We start from the raw sequence: 19,348 nt of genomic DNA, 5'->3' as shown, positions 1-19,348 counted from the left end.
GCAGGTCTCCAGTTAGTGATTTTAGTGAGAGGTAACACAAAGCCCAAGGTGCTTGTGGAGCACCCCACGGGGCCTGGGGAATACTTGTCACCGAGCCGGCAAGGGTCAGGGATGTCACGAGTGGCTCTGCCCGGTTTCGTGACTCCGAGGTATCCACGAAGGGATGGAGGATGGGATGATGGTGGGGAGGTGAGGATGAGGGGGTTGAGGATGTTGGGAGTTGTTGTCTCGTGACACCACCTGTGGTGTGCAGCCAGGGATTAGCTGCAGGTGCTGCCCTCTGGGGCAGATGGGGTCGCAGCCGGGATGGTTCAACTCCCCACAGGCAGAACAAGGCCCCAGGGAGGATGATGGGGTTGGTGGTGGTCATTGGCGCTGGAGCGTGGGGCACCAGCGCCGGCAATGAAGGGCTGACTTAGTGGTTGCAGTTCAAGGTCCTTTACTCACGATCCGGTTGTCACATTTGGAGTGCCGGTCTCTGCCGTGATGGGCCCAGCCGATCCCGGATAATTTGGAGGTCACCGCCAGTGTTGTGGATTGTGGGCCGTTCCTTCCTGCGCTTTCTGTGTGGTTCCCCATGACCTGAAGTGCTTGGGGACCCCTGTTCGATGTTAAAGTTCCCGTCCCGTCTGCAGGCAGTGCGAGTCCATTTGGGGCCTGACCGTGATCACGACTCCGGGCTCTATGTTGCTACTGTGCTCCGAGATCTTGTGGTGGCCAGAGGGACCTGAAATCCCCCTGTGCGGCGGATCCTGGTGGCGCAACTTGAAATATATGCCACCTTAGGGCTCCGTACCCTGAACTGCGCCGGCCCCGAGGGAGCAACTAAGTTCACCCATCAGTGACCATATTTACTCCTGTGTCCCACAGCTTCCACCGGTAAGCTCTCTTGCTTCCTTCCCTAACCTGTGTCAGGGCATGACTCTCGTGTAAATCTGCTCCTCAATCTCAGCCAGTCGCTGCTCCTCCCATCCCCGAGTTCCTGTCACTAGTGGGTGGAAGCCCCAGTGTTTGGTGGCAACCTTAAGACCCAACCCTAACCCGGTCCCCAGTGGGGAGGGCAACTTGCTGTGTATTTATGGAATGTTTGGATGTGGAACTGGCACCGACCTCCTCAATACCCGGGATGAGTACCGCACCTTAAGTGAAGTATCCTGTGTTGACTGAAGACTCAGGGGTGCCACACTTGTTCTCAGTATTTTTCACTGGTGTAGGGGTGTCCCTTCTAAGAATGGTTAGCACACTATGAATTTAAGAGAAAGTGCCCCGCACCCCTATATTCTGTGTTTTATGGACTAGCTCGGCACTCCTCTTTGATCTGTGCAATTGGACTAACCCTGTCCAAAAAGTGTGGGAAGCTGAGAAATAGCAGGAGAAGAGCTTAGGGTGGGAACAGGAGAAGTCAGATCGCCCAAGGGAGTGAGACAGGGGAGACTAGTTAAGACTACTTGTGAACAGCAGTTGGGAGACAGTCACGGTGCCAGGCTGCGAGAGAGACTGCAAGTCAGACCGTGACAGAGCCCTAGTGTCCGCCGACCCAATACTGGATTGGGAAACTCAAGAGGTCGGAGATCCCGAAGACAAGAAGAGACGCCATCTAGCGTAGACAAGTACCCCAGTTTTGTGGACGAGGAGAAATCCCCCCCTTCTCTAGAAGGAGAGTGCGCACCGATAAGCCACCCGGATGCTGCAGTATCAAGCTCCTGGGAGCGGATTTGGTCTTCCTTAGTGGTAACATGAGTCTTTTACCGGTGTACACCTCCAGAGCGTGGTAGCCGTATGGCCTGAATAGCAGAGGCCAGTTAGTTGTGATCGTAGAATAGTTTGTAACTTATCCTGTATTTCAAAGTTTTCTGTTGCATTTGTGTTTGTAAGAGTTGGGACGACGCAGTGTTTGTGTGGCCTAGCTAGAACCTGCAAGAGTTTGTTACTTTTACTGTTACCATACCAGACTTTACCATTGAATTGCATCTTTATCTCCTGTCCGATTAAGATGTTACCTTTTTTATGCAACCTCATCTTTTACATCGTAATTGAACTCTGCCCCGGAAAGGTACCTTTCACATCTGATACACTTGCACTAGTTACAATGGATAGATTACAGTTTTAATATTAACGGAGATTAACTACATTGGCTGCAGACTCACTTTGTTTGGTGGAGGAAAGGGGGGCAACATGGACACGGTAGGGCATTAATGATCGTGGAGAATGGAGTGATGATGCATGTTGGGGCAGGAATTGTGGAGGAAAGTGGACTAGCTGTTGCATGGCGGGGCAAGCATGGATGAGGAGGGTAGAGCAGCAATGGTGGAGCAAGGCATGCTTGGTAAGGGAAAGTAGAGTAGAAGTGGCATGTCAGGAAAAACTTGGTGAAGGGAAGAGGTGCAGCAGTGGCATGTCAAGAGAAGCTTGGTGAAGGGAAGAGGTGCAGCAATGGCATGGCAGGAGAAGCTTGGTGAAGGGAAAAGGTGCATCAGTGGCATGGCAGGAGAAGCTTGGTGAAGGGAAGAGGTGCCGCAGTGGCATGGCAGGAGAAGCTTGGTGAAGGGAAGAGGTGCAGCAGTGGCATGGCAGGAGAAGCTTGGTGAAGGGAAGAGGTCCAGCAGTGGCATGGCAGGAGAAACTTGGTGAAGGGAAAAGGTGCATCAGTGGAATTGTCAGGAGAAGCTTAGTGAAGGAAAGAGGTGCCGCAGTGGCACGGCAGGAGAAGCTTGGTGAAGGGAAGAGGTCCAGCAGTGGCATGGCAGGAGAAGCTTGGTGAAGGGAAGAGGTGTAGCAGTGGCATGGCAGGAGAAGCTTGGTGAAGGGAAGACGTGCAGCAGAGGCATGGCAGGAGAAGCTTGGTGAAGGGAAGAGGTGCCGCAGTGGTATGGCAGGAGAAGCTTGGTGAAGGGAAGAGGTGCAGCAGTGGCATGGCAGGAGAAGCTTGGTGAAGGGGAGAAGTGCAGCAGTGGCATGGCAGGAGAAGCTTGGTGAAGGAAAGAGTTGCAGCAGTGGCATGGCAGGAGAAGCTTGGTGAAGGGAAGAGGTGCAGCAGTGGCATGGCAGGAGAAGCTTGGTAAAGGGAAGAGGTGCAGCAGTGGCATGGCAGGAGAAGCTTGGTAAAGGGAAGAGGTGCAGCAGTGGCATGGCAGGAGAAGCTTGGTGAAGGGAAGAGGTGCAGCAGTGGCACAGCATACATGGTGGAGTAATGTAAAAAAGACACTGAGAAAGGGGCACCAAACTGAATGTGCGCCTCTAGTGATAGAAAGTCCCACATTGTGTCCATTAATTTGCCACTAACGTATGTGCTTGTGGACCTTTTGTGATGTCACTTTCGTCTCACTACCTCCATTTTATGCTGCACTGCTAATATAGAGTTAGTGGCTTACAGCCTCGTGCCTCATCACTGTCATTTTGTCAGAAGGAACATTTAGCCTTCATTAATCTTAATATGATAAATAGCTTGTCTATCTCAGACATACTGCATTTAGTACTTTACATCCATCCTTCTGGACAAATTGTGCTTTGATATAGCCAATAGCAAAGTGTATATAATGACACACTGTCCTAAGTCCCTTCCCGATCATCAATCTTGTCAACGTATTAGTTCATCAAACCAGTCCTGCTACAAAACAACAACAACAACAACAACAAACTAAAAAAAAATCAGTTATGAGCATTACATGTTAATAAATGCTATTCAGGTAAGGTAATAAGTGTATTTAAGGAATTGTTAGAAATGCAAAGCCTAATTAAGGTGAACCTTACATTAAATGCCTATCAGCACCATTTCACATCACAAATAAGAGATCTGGCCAATGTGGGGAAAACTGTAGCATTGCATGATGGCCATGAATGAATGCCTAACCTTAGGTGAAGTCATTTAACTCAATGTCAGATTACCAGATTAGGCAATGTGTACACAATGAGTAATTTGTTGCGAACATTTCTGCACCAAATCTGCATCTCTTGACAAAAAAACGCACCAAAACCGCATTAAAACACAGTTTTGGTACAGAAATGTTTGCAACCAAATACTTAATTGCCTAATCTGGTAATTTGACATTGAGTTAAATGACTTTACCTTAAGTGAGGTCACTGAGTTCAGTGAGTTCACCTTAGGTCAGTTCACCTGTGGTCACAACTGGGGTAACGTGGGAACCTCTAGCAGTGACCTCAGCTGAACTCAGTGACGTCACCACTCACAGCTGTGGCTCCGTCAGTGTGACTCTGAAGCTGCAGTGAGTGGTCATTTTTCTAATATGACCGCACACTGTGACCTTAGGATGTAGCAGAGCCAGGATCGTCGTGAGTATCCGTATGATTACATTGGATCTGCAGGGATATTTTAGGAATTAATAAATTGGAGAGAGGTTTTTTGTTTTAAATAAAATATTTTTCTGTGTGTTTTGTGTTTATTTGTTTGGACTTACAGGGTTAGTAATGGGAGGGGTTGTCACAGAACCCTCCAACCCTCCCTATTACTAACCTTGGGCTTGATGACAGCTGTCATTTTTTGCTAAATCATACTTGTCAATAACCCCTTATATTACCCCGATTGCCACTCCGCCAGAGCAATCGGGAGGAGCAAGGCACCATAACATGTAACGTTTAATGGATGAGACAATTCTGGGGCAGCTGTGGGCTGCTAATTTAAGCTGGGGGGAAATAACCATGGGTCTCCCAGCCTGACAATACCATCCCCCAGCTGTCATCTTTATCTTGGTTGGGTAGCAAAATTTGGGGGACTGCATGCCATTTTTTTTATTTTTGTTTAAATAATTTTGAAAAGCGCCAAGGGGTCCTTGTTTTTTGATACACAGCCAAGATAACGCGCCCAGCTTGGGACTGCAGCCTGTAGCCATCTGCTTTATCTGTGCTGGGTATCAATATAAGGGGGACCCTATATCTTTTTCCAATTATTTATTTTTTCACTCCACAAATAATCACAGATGCCGGTAGTCTGACTGTAACCAAACACAGGCACTTCCAAGAGGGTAGGCGGGGGAAGCAGCGAATATGCATGAGACTTAATGAGCGGACGCGGAAGCAAGGTGACAACCACGCGGGAGACTCGGTAAGTATAATTCGCCTGCCTTAATCTTTATTTTGCTTTCTTTTCTTTTTATATCTATTTCTTTTTATATAGACTATTCCTTTTTCTTACAATATAACAACGTCTCATTCTTTAAGATGCTACTGTATCTTTATGACAGACATGTTGTGTACTAGTGTTTGAGAATGATGTAGTGACATTATTTGAAAGTCCATACCTTTCCCAGGAAGGTTAAATGTTGCACAATCAAATGAGCGCTTTCTGTCTTCCCGGCTCCGCTCTCTCCGCTGATAATAATACACTGATGGATCAGAAATAATGGGGTGTAAGAAATTGCCATCATTCGACTAACTGAAGAGATTTGCAGAAAACAGATAGAGATGACTCTGGCTATAATGTGTTTTCTTCACTTTCACTCATTCACTGTTTCATAGCAAGTGCAGTGCATTCAATTGAGAAATAATTGCATATATCAGGGTAATGTCCATGGATCTTATAGAATGGAAAATGTACACAAAATTCATTAAAAGACTTGAAAGTACAAAACTAAATAGTGCTAGAATAGGGGATACGTAATTATTTATTTACTTATTTATTTATTTATTTATTTTGTTTGGTATATTGACCATATCTTGGAAAACCCCATTCAATAAGGGTTTATAAAAGCAGTTACACCATACTCTGCAAAGAAAAAAAAAATCTTATTTATCCGAATGTTGCATAGATATAAAAGGGATGGCAAATCGGGGTGAAACTTCACGTTTTGTCAGCTTCTTGGAGGTAACTGTGATATCTGCTCTCAATTTCCAACATAGGTGATAACTTTTAGAAAGTTAGTAGGGATGATCGAATACCTCAAATATTCGGCTTCGCGAATAATTTCCGAATACCTCGCCGCTATTCAACTATTCGATGCGCAATGTAAGTCTATGGGAAGCCCGAATAGTACCGAATAGTTATTCGCGTTTCCCATAGACTTACATTGTGCATTGAATATTCGCAAATAGTGGCGAGGTATTCGGAAAATATTCGCGAAGCCGAATAATCGAAGTATTCGATCATCCCTAAAAGTTAGTAATCAAAGTATTAAAGGATTTATTTGCACAAATGCACAGCTTTGCTGCTAAAAAAGAAGTGGAATCCTACCCATTTTTTTACTTAGAAGCCGCCATAAGCATTGATGTGTCCCTGGGCGGTATAGAAAACATTATGATCCCTAGTGGTATAGACCTTGTCAGAGGAGAAAATGCAAGCGTCACATGATACCTTCATATGGTAAAGTAGAACATCTCTCCCAGGCTCAGGCTACAGTTTCATCCTAAAACAGGCTGAAAACAAGCTCCCCAAAAACGCAGATGTTGTCAGAGGTTTTCCGAGAAAAAAATATCTTTGATTATTAATATTATTAATATATAATACTACAGTTAGGCTGTATGTATCGTATGCCAGCCATCCCCTATAATATGGCACAAAATGTGAATGTATCGCCCCATGGGACCTGCAGGGCTTACTTGTCACCAGGCTAGTGGTATTTGGGGTTGCTGTGAATGGCCTGACCCCCGGCTCCATGGCCCCGTCAGCTACATAAAAGAGGGTGCAAGGTGACGGGTAGTAGGGGATTTGGGTTTGCTTTGCAGCACCACCCAAGGTGCGAGGCCGACTTCAGCCACTGCTACGAGATGTTGTTCTCCTCCGGGGCTGATGTTACTGCAGCTCAGATAGTCCAGCTCCCCACAGGTGGAGCGAGCCCCAGGGAGAACGGTCGCAATGGGGGAAGGGCCATTGGTGCCGAAGCGCGGGGCGTCGGCGCCAGCAAATCAGAGTCTCACACAGGGGCTGCAGTTCCAGGTGTTTTACTCACAGTTCGTGTGCTGCGCCCTCAGAGTACGGGTCATCGCCGTGATAGGCCCCAGCCGATCCCGGATGAATCAGAGGTCACCACCGGTGTTGTGAAGCGTGTGAGACCTTCCTCCTTGCGCCTTGTAGTGTGGATCCCCGTGGTGTGAAGCTACTTGGGGACCCCAGTGTCCTTGGCTTTAGTTGCCGTCCCGTACGCAGGCAGCGCAAAACTTTTTATGGACCTGACCGTGGCTCCTGTCTCTATATGCTGCTGGTGCCCCGGGACTTTTGGTGGTGGGCAATGGGACGTGAAATTGCCCTTCCCTGCAGATTTTGGTAGTCCAACGTGAAGTATGTTCTACCCCAGGGCTCTACACTCTGTGTGGCGCCGGTCCCAAAGGGGCTGTTGGGGCTCACCCTCCAGCTACCGAGTTGCTCCTGTGTCTCATAGCTCCACCTGGTTGTTTCCTGCTTCTCTATCAGTCTGCCCGATACTCGGTTGGCCCCTCTGGGGGGAGCCATTCAGCATCCCCCCAGACGCCTTGCTTTTCTCTGCCTCAAGCTGTTCTCTCTCCTGCTCCAAACTGTTCTGAGGTAAAACTGCGCAGCTCTGAAGTGAAACTGTTCCTGCTCGCTCACTTCTCAGGCAGCCCCCACCTTCCTGATGATTCACTAGTGTTTGTCACAGCAACCGGGAATTTCCCAGGCTGGCTGTGTTGTGTAAGCCATGAGCACAGGATGTTGTGTAACTGCTAACTCATTGTGTTGTGTAAGTGTCGCGGGCGGAGGAGGGGACGCCGCGCTCTCCCACTGCTTGGGTCCGGCTGCCGCTGCGGCTGCTGCGGCCTGCTGCTGCTGCTCGGTGGCTCGAGCGATGGGCCGGATCCCGGGGACTCGAGCGGCGCTCCTCGCCCGTGAGTGAAAGGGGATTGGGTTTTGGGATAGTTTATTGTCCGTGACGCCACCCACGGTTGTGGTGATTAAGTGGACACCACCGCTGCTCTGTCTGGGGAGCCCGGGAGTGATGGTATGGAGCAGCCAGTTGTTGATTTGCCCCTCCGTGGGTAGGGGGGGTTTGGTGCTCCCGGGGCCCAGTGATGGGGTTGGTATGGTGGACAGGCGGGTATGGGGCCTGTGGAGGTGCAGGGGCAGCGCTGTGCCGCACGGCACGGAGGTACTCACTCAGCCAGTAAACACGACACAGTTCTCGGTAAACAAACGGCTGGTTGGACGGGTTCCTCGGACGGTTACAGTGCTGATGTTCCCTGCAGTTAGCAGTGACAGTCTCTTCCCTGCACCTATGTAAAGTCTTTTTGGTAGCGATGGGTTCCCACCGGTTACCCGCTCCCCGACCTGGACATGAGCCGGAGGAGCCCCTCTCTTGCCCGCAGGCGCTGGCCCTGGGAAACTGGTGCCTTGGCGGTGGTGGTGTCTCCCTTTAACGGTCGGACTGTTGCCTTCAATCGGGACTTGGTTGTTAGGAGACAGAGGTCCCCTTCACTGACGGATTTGGCAAATTATGGCGACTCCTAGCCTTGCCGGGATCCGAAAGGCCCCTGCCCTGGTGCTGACTGTTCTTCGTATACTGCTCCGGTACCGCCGGGTCACCACCCGTCCGCGGTCCTTCCAGCAACCTCCAAGCAGTCCCCCTGCAGACTATCACCGCCGTCTGCTGACCTTGCTGTCTTAGTCCGGGGCACACACCCGGACCAACTTCAGGCTTTCTTAACTGTTCCTTTTCTGTCGCCACTCTTACTGTCCTCCTTTACCACTTCCTTCTACTTCACTCCCTCAAACTGATCTGCTTCTCAGACCCTAGTCTGACTTCAACTTCAACTCTCTCTGATCTGCCTGGTTTTCCCGCCTCCAGGGCTGTGAACTCCTCAGTAGGCGGAGCCAACCACCTGGCCCACCCCCTGGTGTGGACATCAGCCCCTGGAGGAAGGCAACAAGGAATTTAGGTTAGCCTAGATGTACCTGCTGGGAATGTGGGGTGCATGTGATGTTGTGACCTGTGACCCCTGGCTTGCCCAGGGCGTCACATTAGCTAGAAAACACCAGTGGTTCACCTCTTCTTACCCGGATGAGTATTGCACCTTAAGTCAGATGCAATAGCCTGTGGCGACTGAGCCTTAGGGGAGCCACATAAACATAATGATTGGCCATATCAGATGATGTAAACCGCAGAGGCCAATTAGGTACCAGAACGTTGCCTTTTTTGAGGATAAGCTGTTGTCAGGTAGCGGCGTTGTAACGCTAAGTACGGGGAAGTATCAAGCAAGTGGCAGAAGGGAAGGGGGAGATGGTGACCCGTGACCAAACCTACTGCTGGTCACTGGGGACCTTCACCACCTTAGATAGGTGCCGCACCTATGCGTCGTGCCAGATACCGGACCCTAGATATCCCTAGTGCTGGGCCCTAAATAGGGAACAGGTGGGATGAGCTCTTCGTCATCCCCACTAAATGCTAAAGGAAGACACAAGGAAGAGACACAGGGGGGAAGTGCATGAACTCCTTATCATTAGATGACTGGCAGGAGTTCAGATAAGCTTTAGCAAAGGATACCACAGATGAGAGCAAGCCACCTGCTTGCAACCAGAGCTGAATGAACTGAATAATATCACCAGCATCAGTCCAGGGAAGAAGGGAGTATTTAAGCACAAGGGGAATACTGATAATCAGCAGCCAGATGGAAGTTTATCTCCCCTGGGTCCTAATGAGGAATAGCTGAAAATCCAGTAGGAAAGCTACGTAGTACACTGAATATTAACAGCAGGAACAACAGAAAGTCAGGGAGCGTTCTGCACAACCAAACGCTGTGACCTTCTATTGCCAGAAACCACATGACTGTCTGTCACCCGTGACACACCCGTGACAGCCACGGATGTGAATATTTCCCTGTATGTTGGTCTTCTATTTATTTATTTTATTCACTTATATAGCGCCATCATTTCAGCAACACATTAAAGACATCATCATCATCATCACTGTCCCCATTGGGGCTCACAACCTACTTTCCCTATCAGTATGACTTTGGAGTGTGGGAAGAAACTGAAAAACCCGGAGGAAACCCACGCAAACAAAGGGAGAACATACAAACTTATGACACTACTGTCCAAGCCTTGATGGAGACTCTGTTAGCAATAATAATTATTCCTTGGTACAGAGAGAAGAAAATAACAATGTAGATTTAGCAGATCGCTGACACTGTCCTCCAGAGTACGGTAGAGAAAATCCTCATTTTTTTACATACCTGATCTTTGCTAAAAGTCACCATTCCCTGGTATGCAGCATCTGCAGTGGCAAATATATGTGGGGGGTTCGAGGCACGTTTTACTCCATGATAAAGCTTGGAGAACTACATAAATGAAACAATATTGTTAGATACAGATAACTATAACCAATAAACACAATAAAATCTGAATTAGAGAACACATTTAATATATGTATTTCACATACATATGTCCTACAGATCAAAGTGATCAAAAATTTGAATAAATATGATAATGAATAACAGGTTGATCCTCACAAACAGAAGAAATTGTCCATCAGAAACATAGGATGGTCTCGTTGACTTAGTATTTTAAAGAGAATCTATCAGCAAACTTTTGCTATGTAATCTGACAGTAGCATGATGTAAGGACAGAAATCCTGTTTCCAAGGATGTATCACTTAGTTTACTCGGTACAGCAGTTGTGATAGAATCACAGTTTTCTCTGCAGCAGATCTAGCAGAGCTTGGAAAGCTGAGCTCTGTATAACCCCTCCCATACCACTGATTGGCAGCTATATGTGTACACTAAACATTGACAGAGAGCTGCTAATCAGTGGTGGGGGCAGGGTTGGACTAGGAGGCACAATACACCTAGTCCTGTAGTGATAATCTGCTGATAAAATACTGATTTTACTGAAACAACAAACAACAGCCCCCCAGTAAGTGATACCTCACTGTAAACAGGGTCTCTGCCCCGACATCATGCTGCTCTCAGATTACATAACAAAAAACTACTGACAGATTCCCTTTAAGCATCAGCTTTCTAACATGGTCTTACAGTATTTATATTCACAGTTACTTCTGTAAACCTGCATAGAAAGTTGAAAAAAATCTATGAATGCTTTATCATAGTTGGCATATACTTTATATAGTTATTAGTGATGAGCGAGCACTAAAATGCACTAGAGTGCTCGGTACTGAAATCAAGTAGGTCGGATGCTCAGACGGACTTAATGCAAGTAACGAGTATATTTTGTAGTCAATGGGAAACTCTTAGCATCTTTCCAGAAGACCCTAACAAGAGGGTGGGGGTGAGGGGCAGGAAAATCACTGAAATGTATGAAAACAGAATGGGAAAGATGCATGGACTCCCAGGTCGCTACTGGGAACTAAATAAATTAATAATTGGTTTTAAAAAAATGATGTTGGGTCCTTCTCCATTTTTGGTAACCAACCAAGATACACCAGACAGCTGGGGGCTGGTATTAACAGGGTGGGAAGGTGCATAGATATTGGCCCATCCCAGCCTAAAAGTACAAGCCCCCAGCCGCCCAAGAGTGGGTGCAATATATTAGATGTGCCAATTTTAGCGTTTCACCTGGCTCTTCATGATTGCTTTGGTGCGGTGGCAATCGGGGTAACATACTGGCAAGATGGCTCAGTGGGGTTCAGTGTTCAAATCCCACTAAAGACAACATCTGCAAGGAGTTTGTCTGTTCTCCCCGTGTTTGCGTGGGTTTCCTCTGGGTACTCTGGTTTCCTCCCACACTCCAAAAATATACTGATAGGAACTTTAGATTGTGAGCCCCAAAGGGGACAGAGTTGCCAATGTAAATAAAGTGATGTTAAATTAATAGTGCTGATTAAATATTATTATTATATTTGGGGTTGATGTCAGCTGTGTAATTTCAGCTGGCATCAAGCCCAAGTAAAAATAAAAAAGACATATCGCGGGCGGCGTGCTGCGCTCGCTAACGCTCGGGTCCGGCGCTGCTGCTGCTGCTCGGTGGCTCGAGCGGTGGGCCGGAGCCGGGGACTCGAGTGGCGCTCCTCGCCCGTGAGTGAAAAGGGGGTGGTTTGTTTGGGGATTTAGTCCGTGATGCCACCCACAAGTTGTGGTGAAGATGGGCACCACTGCTGCTGGTGACAGGGATCCCGGGAGCGATGGTAGGGAGCAGCTGGGATGTTGTTTTGCCCCTCCGTGGGTAGGGGTTGGTGGTACCGGGGCCCGGTGGTGTGATGGGGAGGCAGGGTCGGTGAGGTGCAGGGTTGCAGGGACAGCGCGGTGCGGTGCCGGATGGCACTGGTGTACTCACTCAGCAACAAATGCACAAAGTCTCCGGTAAACCAAACGGCTGGATGGACGGGTCCCGCAGCTGGCTGCAGTGACTCTCTCCCCGGACAGGTGATGGCGGCTGTCTTTCCCTGCACCTTTGTGTACTGTCTTGACTACGATGGGTCCCCAACGGTAGTCCTCTCCCCGGTGTATGGATGCCGGAGGAGCCCGTTTGCCCGCAGGCGCTGGCCCTTGGGTCTCTAGCCTTTGACGGTAGCTGTATACCCTCACGGTGCGGACGGTTGCCTTCTAACGGGTCCTTTGGTTGTTAGGAAACCCCTGGGGTTCCTGTCACACTCGGATTTGACTGTTGACGGTGACTCCAAGCCTAGTCGGGGTCCAATGGCCCTGCCTGTGTGTGCTGGCTTCACTTCGCTCCCCGGTCGGTACCGGCGGGCCACCGCCCGACCCCGGTCCTACGGTTCCGCGTCGATCCACCACTCCTGTAGATGGCCACCACCGTCTGCCAACCTTGTTGTCAGTGCCTGGGCCACAAACCCAGACACTCTCCACTTTACTCCTCTCACTTCAACCTCCTGAACGGTTCTCCTCCAAACTCTAACTAACTGCTTTTCCCCGCCTCCAGGCCTGTGAACTCCTCGGTGGGTGGGGCCAACCGCTTGGCTCCGCCCCACCTGGTGTGGACATCAGACCCTGGAGGGAGGCAACAAGGGTTTTGTGTTTGGCTAATGTTACTGTCTAATGGGGGTGGGAGTGGTGTGTGTTACCTGTGACGACCTGGCTAGTCCAGGGCGCCATAGACACACACAAAAATAAATTATTTGAATAAAGCCAACATGGATATGGCATTACCGTGTATGGCAGAGAATCCCCGTATGTTGATTAGCTGAGAAACATGTGGGACAGGGACTCGTCAATGGCGCATCAGCACCCATGATAATCGATCGAGGATCGAGCAGTGGCGCGCACGCTAGCCCATCACTAATAATTATTTCATAAAATTCAGACGTTGGATGGCTTTGTGCATAAATCCAGTGAATGGATGGTTATAATGTTATTTTCATTCTAGTTCGTTATGCTAAAAAACATTACATTTTTTATTTATTTATTTATTTATTTATTTAATTGTTTTACCTGTGGAGAATAAATACTGAGGTTCTGAAATGGATTTAAAGCTATCAAAATATCCCCCACATAGGTGTATATCTGCAGATCCACAAATCGAGCCTGCAACTGATGTATTATGGTTTCCTGAGAAAGAAAATATGAAAATTATCACATATGAAAGCTAAAAAAACTGAAAAGAAAAAAACAAATAATAATCATTATTGTGATAATGACAAATTGCAAGACTAAATGTCTCCATAGAAGATTGTCTGTTCTTTTACATGGTCAAAGAAATTTCAAGCGATGAAAAATATTTATTTGCCAATAAATACAAGTGCATCTCAATAAATTAGAATATCATAAAAAAGCTAATTTATTTCAGTAATTCAATAGAAAAGGGAAAACACATATATTATGTATTACACACAGAGGGATCTATTCCTATGTATTATATAGAGTCATTACACACAGAGGGATCTATTCCTATGTATTATATAGAGTCATTACACACAGAGGGATCTATTCCTATATATTATATAGAGTCATTACACACAGAGGGATCTATTCCTATATATTATATAGAGTCATTACACACAGAGGGATCTATTCCTATATATTATATAGAGTCATTACACACAGAGGAATCTATTCCTATATATTATATAGAGTCATTACACACAGAGGGATCTATTCCTATATATTATATAGAGTCATTACACACAGAGGGATCTATTCCTATATATTATATAGAGTCATTACACACAGAGGGATCTATTCCTATATATTATATAGAGTCATTACACACAGAGGGATCTATTCCTATGTATTATATAGAGTCAATACACACAGAGGGATCTATTCCTATGTATTATATACAGTCATTACACACAGAGGGATCTATTCCTATATATTATATACAGTCATTACACACAGAGGGATCTATTGCTATATATTATATAGAGTCATTACACACAGAGGGATCTATTCCTATGTATTATATAGAGTCATTACACACAGAGGGATCTATTCCTATATATTATATACAGTCATTACACACAGAGGGATCTATTTCAAGTGTTTATTTCTGTTAAGGGTGCTTTACACGCTGCGACATCGCTATTGATATATCGTCGGGGTCACGTCGTTGGTGACGCACACCCGGCGTCATTAGCGACATCGCAGCGTGTGACACCACGGAGCGACGATCAACGATCGCAAAAACGTCAAAATCGTTGATCGTTGACACGTCGCTCCTTTTCATAATATCGCTGATGGTGCATGCCGCAGGAACGACGAACATCTTCTTACCTGCGTCCACTGGCAATGAGGAAGGAAGAAGGTGGGCGGGATGTTCCGGCCGCTCATCTCCGCCCCTCCTCTGCTACCCTTTAGAGGTACTTTGCACACTACGACATCGCAGCTGCGATGTTGGTGGGGTCAAATCGAAAGTAACGCACATCCGGCGTCGTTGTCGACATCGGAGTATGTGAATCCTTTTAATACGATTAACGTGCGCAAAAGTGTCGAAATTGTATGATTGGTGTAGTGTTGGGCATTTCCATAATGTCGCTGCAGCGACAGGTACGATGTTGTTCCTCGTTCCTGCGGCAGCACACATCGCTGTGTATGAAGCCGCAGGAGCGAGGAACATCGCCTTACCTGCGTCCCGGCTGCAATGAGGAAGGAAGGAGGTGAGCGGGATGTTTACGTCCCGCTCATCTCCGCCCCTCTGCTTCTATTGGCCGCCTGCCGTGTGACGTCGCTGTGACGCCGCACAACCTGCCCCCTTAGGACGTCGCACGGCAGGTAAGTCCGTGTGAAGCTGCCGTAGAGATAATGTTCGCTACGGCAGCTATCACAAGAGATCGCAGCTGCGACGGGGGCGGGGACTATCGAGCTCGACATTGCTATCATGCGATGTCGTAGTGTGCAAAGTACCCCTTAATGTTGATGATTATGGCTTACAGCCAATGAAAACCCAAAAGTCATCATCTCAGAAAATTAGAATATTACATAAGACCAACTGAAAAAAATAATTTTAAATGTTGGCCTACTGAAAAGTATATACAGTCTATACATTCAATACTTTGGGCTCCTTTTGCATGAATTTCTGCATCAATGCGGCGTGGCATGGAGGCGATCAGCCTGTGGCACTGCTGAGGTGTTATGGAGGCCCAGGTTGCTTTGATAGCAGCCTTCAGCTTGTCTGCATTGTTGGGTCTGGTGTCTCATCTTCCTCTTGACAATACCCATAAGATTCTCTATGGGGTTTAGATTGTGATGCCCTGGGCAAGCCAGGGGTCACAGGTCACAACACCACACGCACCCCACATTCCCTGCAGGTACACCAGCTAACCTACAAATCCTTGTTGCCTTCCTCCAGGGGCTGGTGTCCACACCAGGGGGTGGAGCCAGGCGGTTGGTGTCCCGCCCACCAAGGAGTTCACAGCTCTGCAGGCAGGAAGTACCAGGCAGAGAAGGAGAGATGAATTAAGGAGTAGGAGGTGAACAGAGTGTAGCTCAGGAGGGAGCTACAGTGAAGTGAAACATCAGTGGAAGTGACAGAAAGCCTGAAGTTGGTCTGTGGCTGTGTGCCCAGACGGAGTCAGCAAGGTCAGCAGACGGCGGTGAAGGTCTGCAGTGGGACTGTCTGGAGGTGGCTGGAAGGACCACGGAGGCTGTGTGCCCGGTGGTCTGGAGCAGTATACAAAGGGCAGTCAGCACCAGGGCAGGGGCTTTTCGGATCCCGGCAAGGCTTGGAGTCGCCGTAAATTGCCAAATCCGTTAGTGAAGGGGACGTCTGTCTCCCAACAAGCAAGTCCTGATTGACGGCAAAGGTCCAACCACAACGGGGAAACACCGCCACCGCCAAGGCACCAGTTTCCCAGGGCCGGCGCCTGCGGGCAAGAGAGAGTGGCTCCTCCGGTCCAGATTGTAGCCGGGGAGCGGGTAACCGGTGGGGATCCATCGCTACCAAACAGACATTTCAAAGGTGCAGGGAAGAGACCGTCACCGCTAACTGCAGGGAACCGCAGCACCGTGAACCGTCCGAGGGACCCGTCCAACCAGCCGTTTGTTTACCGAGAACTGTCGTGTTTACTGGCTGAGTGAGTACCTCAGTGCCGCAAGGCACAGCGCTGCCCCTGCGCCCCTGCACCTCACTGGGCCCCGGGATCACCAACCCCTACCCACGGAGGGACAACACAACAACTGGCTGCTCCGCCTCACCATCCCCGGGATCCCCATATAGAGCAGCGGTGGTGTACACTCAATCACCACAACCGTGGGTGAAGTCACGGACAATAGACTTTATTTCCCCAAAACACCAACCCCTTTTCACTCACGGGCGAGGAGTGCCGCTCGAGAACCCCCGGGATCCGGCCCACCGCTCGAGCCACCACTGAGCAGCAGCAGCCGGACCCGAGCAGTGGGGGTGAGCGCACTGCTGACACCCTCCTCCCCGCCCACGACAACTTGGTGTCACGAACAGGATCCTACTGCTCTGCCGTTGGGTAGAGGTGCGCCTTGTGACCGCCGGAGGTATCCGGCTGAAAATTTCCAGAAGTCGCCATCTTTGGCGCGAAAAGTTCCCGCTCGAGCGTCTTCTCGAGCAGCAGAGGCGCGAAGGCCAGAACTCCGCCCCAATAGGGGAGTGGCCGGAAAGAAGCTAAGGGGGACGCGATGGCGGCTAGCTGCATGTAGCCGCGGCTATAAAAGCAGGGACGCCAGGACCCTGCAGTCACTCCGTTCCTGGAAGAAGAAGTCACCATGTGGATGCCGTCCCGAAACACCATGGCCCCCGCGCCAGGAACCGCAGCGTGGGTGGAAATCCGGACCGCACAGCTCCATTTAAGGCTGCAGGTCAAAATGCAGCTCCTCTTGGAGGAGTGGGAGACCGACATGGCGGACGTTATAGCCACCGTGCGGAGACGCGAGGAGGAAGCGGAGGAAGGGAGGGTGAGTGACCCACGCCCCTATGTCCCCGAGGGACCGGTCGCTGCGGCTGAGGGACCCGGTCCAAGCCCTCTCCCCCCGTTGCCTCCCTCGCCACCCGTCTCGGAGGCCGTGACCCCGCCACTAGGCCCGCTACCATCGCAACCGGTAGCGATACCCAGCCCGTCCGCCCCAGCGGACCGACCTGTAGCCGGAGCCCGTAGCAAACCGGAGGTGTTGCCATGGAAGGCTCCGAAGGTTGTACCAGAGACAGTCCCCGAGAAGTTTCCCGAGCCGGAGCCGATGACCCGCTCCGAGCCGAAGGCCCAGCAGCGGAAAGCCCCTATGCCCATCCCCCACACCTCGGCTGAGGTAGCGCCGGATTGTTGCTGCAAGGCAGCGCCCAAGGCCAAGACACCGCGGGACACGCCGCCCAGATTCCTGACAGTGGGCAACGTCCAGAATGTCCCGCGGGGCCCGACCCGTGCGCCGGAGCTCGCTGCAGCGCCGTATTGGGATAGGGAGCCGGTACCGCTGGGCCTGGAGATCGCTGAGAGGGAACGGAAGAAGGCTGAGCTGGTGGCCCGAGCTATCCGGGAGAAGGAGAATCTCCGCCAGGCCACGTTCCGTGTCCGGGGCCCGCTGTACGAGGGGCAGGTGAGGCGGTTTGATGTCCGCCGGGGCTACGGGTTTATCTATGAACCGGGCCTGGAGGCCGAAGTGTTTGTGGCCCGGCGGGATGTGAATGCCCACCTGCCTGAGGAGCATCCCGGCCGCAACCTAATGCCGGGGGACATTGTGCAGTACACCCGACACTGTGGGGAAAGGGGGTGGTTCGCCCTGGATGTGAAACTACGGGGCAGCCAGGAGAGCAGAGTGTGTCCTGCGCCCCCTCCCTCGGATGAAGCTGAAGGCCTGGAGTAGGGCAGCGGAGCACCGTTGTCCAGTCCCCGTTGGGACCACCACTGAAGTTTGTGTGAAGTGTTGTTTGTTTGAGAGTTTACAGAAAATGATAAGGAAATGATTACCGAACAGTAACCAGATTGTCTTTGTGATTTGCAACCGGCCGGAGCCGTCACCGTTGTCCCCGTGGGCACCGTTTAAAAAGTTTTTGCATGGGAACTATCCATGGACAAGCCCGTGAACTTGCAGGGCAACCACAAACGTTAAGTGGCTTGTAAATAAGTTGTTTGCCGTTACCGTTTCCGCAATGCCGCCTCCGGAGAGGCAGGTTGGAGGGAGGGCCCTCAGCGGAGCAGGCTGGGGCCCAGCCACCAAAGGAACCGGTGGCTTCCCTCTGGAGGGGAAGGACAGATCCCGCTCGGGTACCGTGTGCTGGACTGTGGGTCAAGGGGTGCTGCCTGGGTTTTAGGGGCAGCATCAGGGCCAGGTTGCTTGGGTGGGAGAGAGCGGAAACCGTAACCGTAAACCGTTATGCAACGTTAAAGAAATGTGCCTCCCGTTTTGGGAAGAGTTATTATTAAAAATGTACATATGTTACCGTTTACCATGTTATACCCTTTTACATTTACAGAAAACAAAAAGGAAAATAAAACCGGTGTTGGACGGGCAGCCCGAGGACGGTCTGCGTTTTGCTAAGGGGGAATGTGATGCCCTGGGCAAGCCAGGGGTCACAGGTCACAACACCACACGCACCCCACATTCCCTGCAGGTACACCAGCTAACCTACAAATCCTTGTTGCCTTCCTCCAGGGGCTGGTGTCCACACCAGGGGGTGGAGCCAGGTGGTTGGTGTCCGCCCACCAAGGAGTTCACAGCTCTGGAGGCAGGAAGTACCAGGCAGAGAAGGAGAGATGAGTTAAGGAGTAGAAGGTGAACAGAGTGTAGCTCAGGAGGGAGCTAGAGTGAAGTGAAACATCAGTGGAAGTGACAGAAAGCCTGAAGTTGGTCTGTGGCTGTGTGCCCAGACGGAGTCAGCAAGGTCAGCAGACGGCGGTGAAGGTCTGCAGTGGGACTGTCTAGAGGTTGCTGGAAGGACCACGGAGGCTGTGTGCCCGGTGGTCTGGAGCAGTATACAAAGGGCAGTCAGCACCAGGGCAGGGGCTTTTCGGATCCCGGCAAGGCTTGGAGTCGCCGTAAATTGCCAAATCCGTTAGTGAAGGGGACGTCTGTCTCCCAA

The 19,348-nt window shown here is 49.9% G+C and overlaps 1 protein-coding gene across 1 annotated transcript in view; it reads right to left on the bottom strand.

Moving 5' to 3' along the window:
* Nucleotides 1–19,348, bottom strand: part of MYO3B (myosin IIIB) — a 544,035-nt gene that overhangs the window by 255,091 nt on the left and 269,596 nt on the right. Inside the window, 3 exon segments of the mRNA XM_075319688.1 lie at nucleotides 5,256–5,339; nucleotides 10,132–10,236; nucleotides 13,303–13,419. Of these exon segments, the coding sequence (XP_075175803.1) occupies nucleotides 5,256–5,339; nucleotides 10,132–10,236; nucleotides 13,303–13,419 (306 nt within the window).

Source organism: Anomaloglossus baeobatrachus, chromosome 7, assembly GCF_048569485.1.
Source record: "Anomaloglossus baeobatrachus isolate aAnoBae1 chromosome 7, aAnoBae1.hap1, whole genome shotgun sequence".
Classification (NCBI taxonomy): Eukaryota; Metazoa; Chordata; class Amphibia; order Anura; family Aromobatidae; genus Anomaloglossus; species Anomaloglossus baeobatrachus.
Note: the sequence above shows the minus strand (reverse complement) of the source record. Positions and strands in the feature narration are given on the sequence as shown.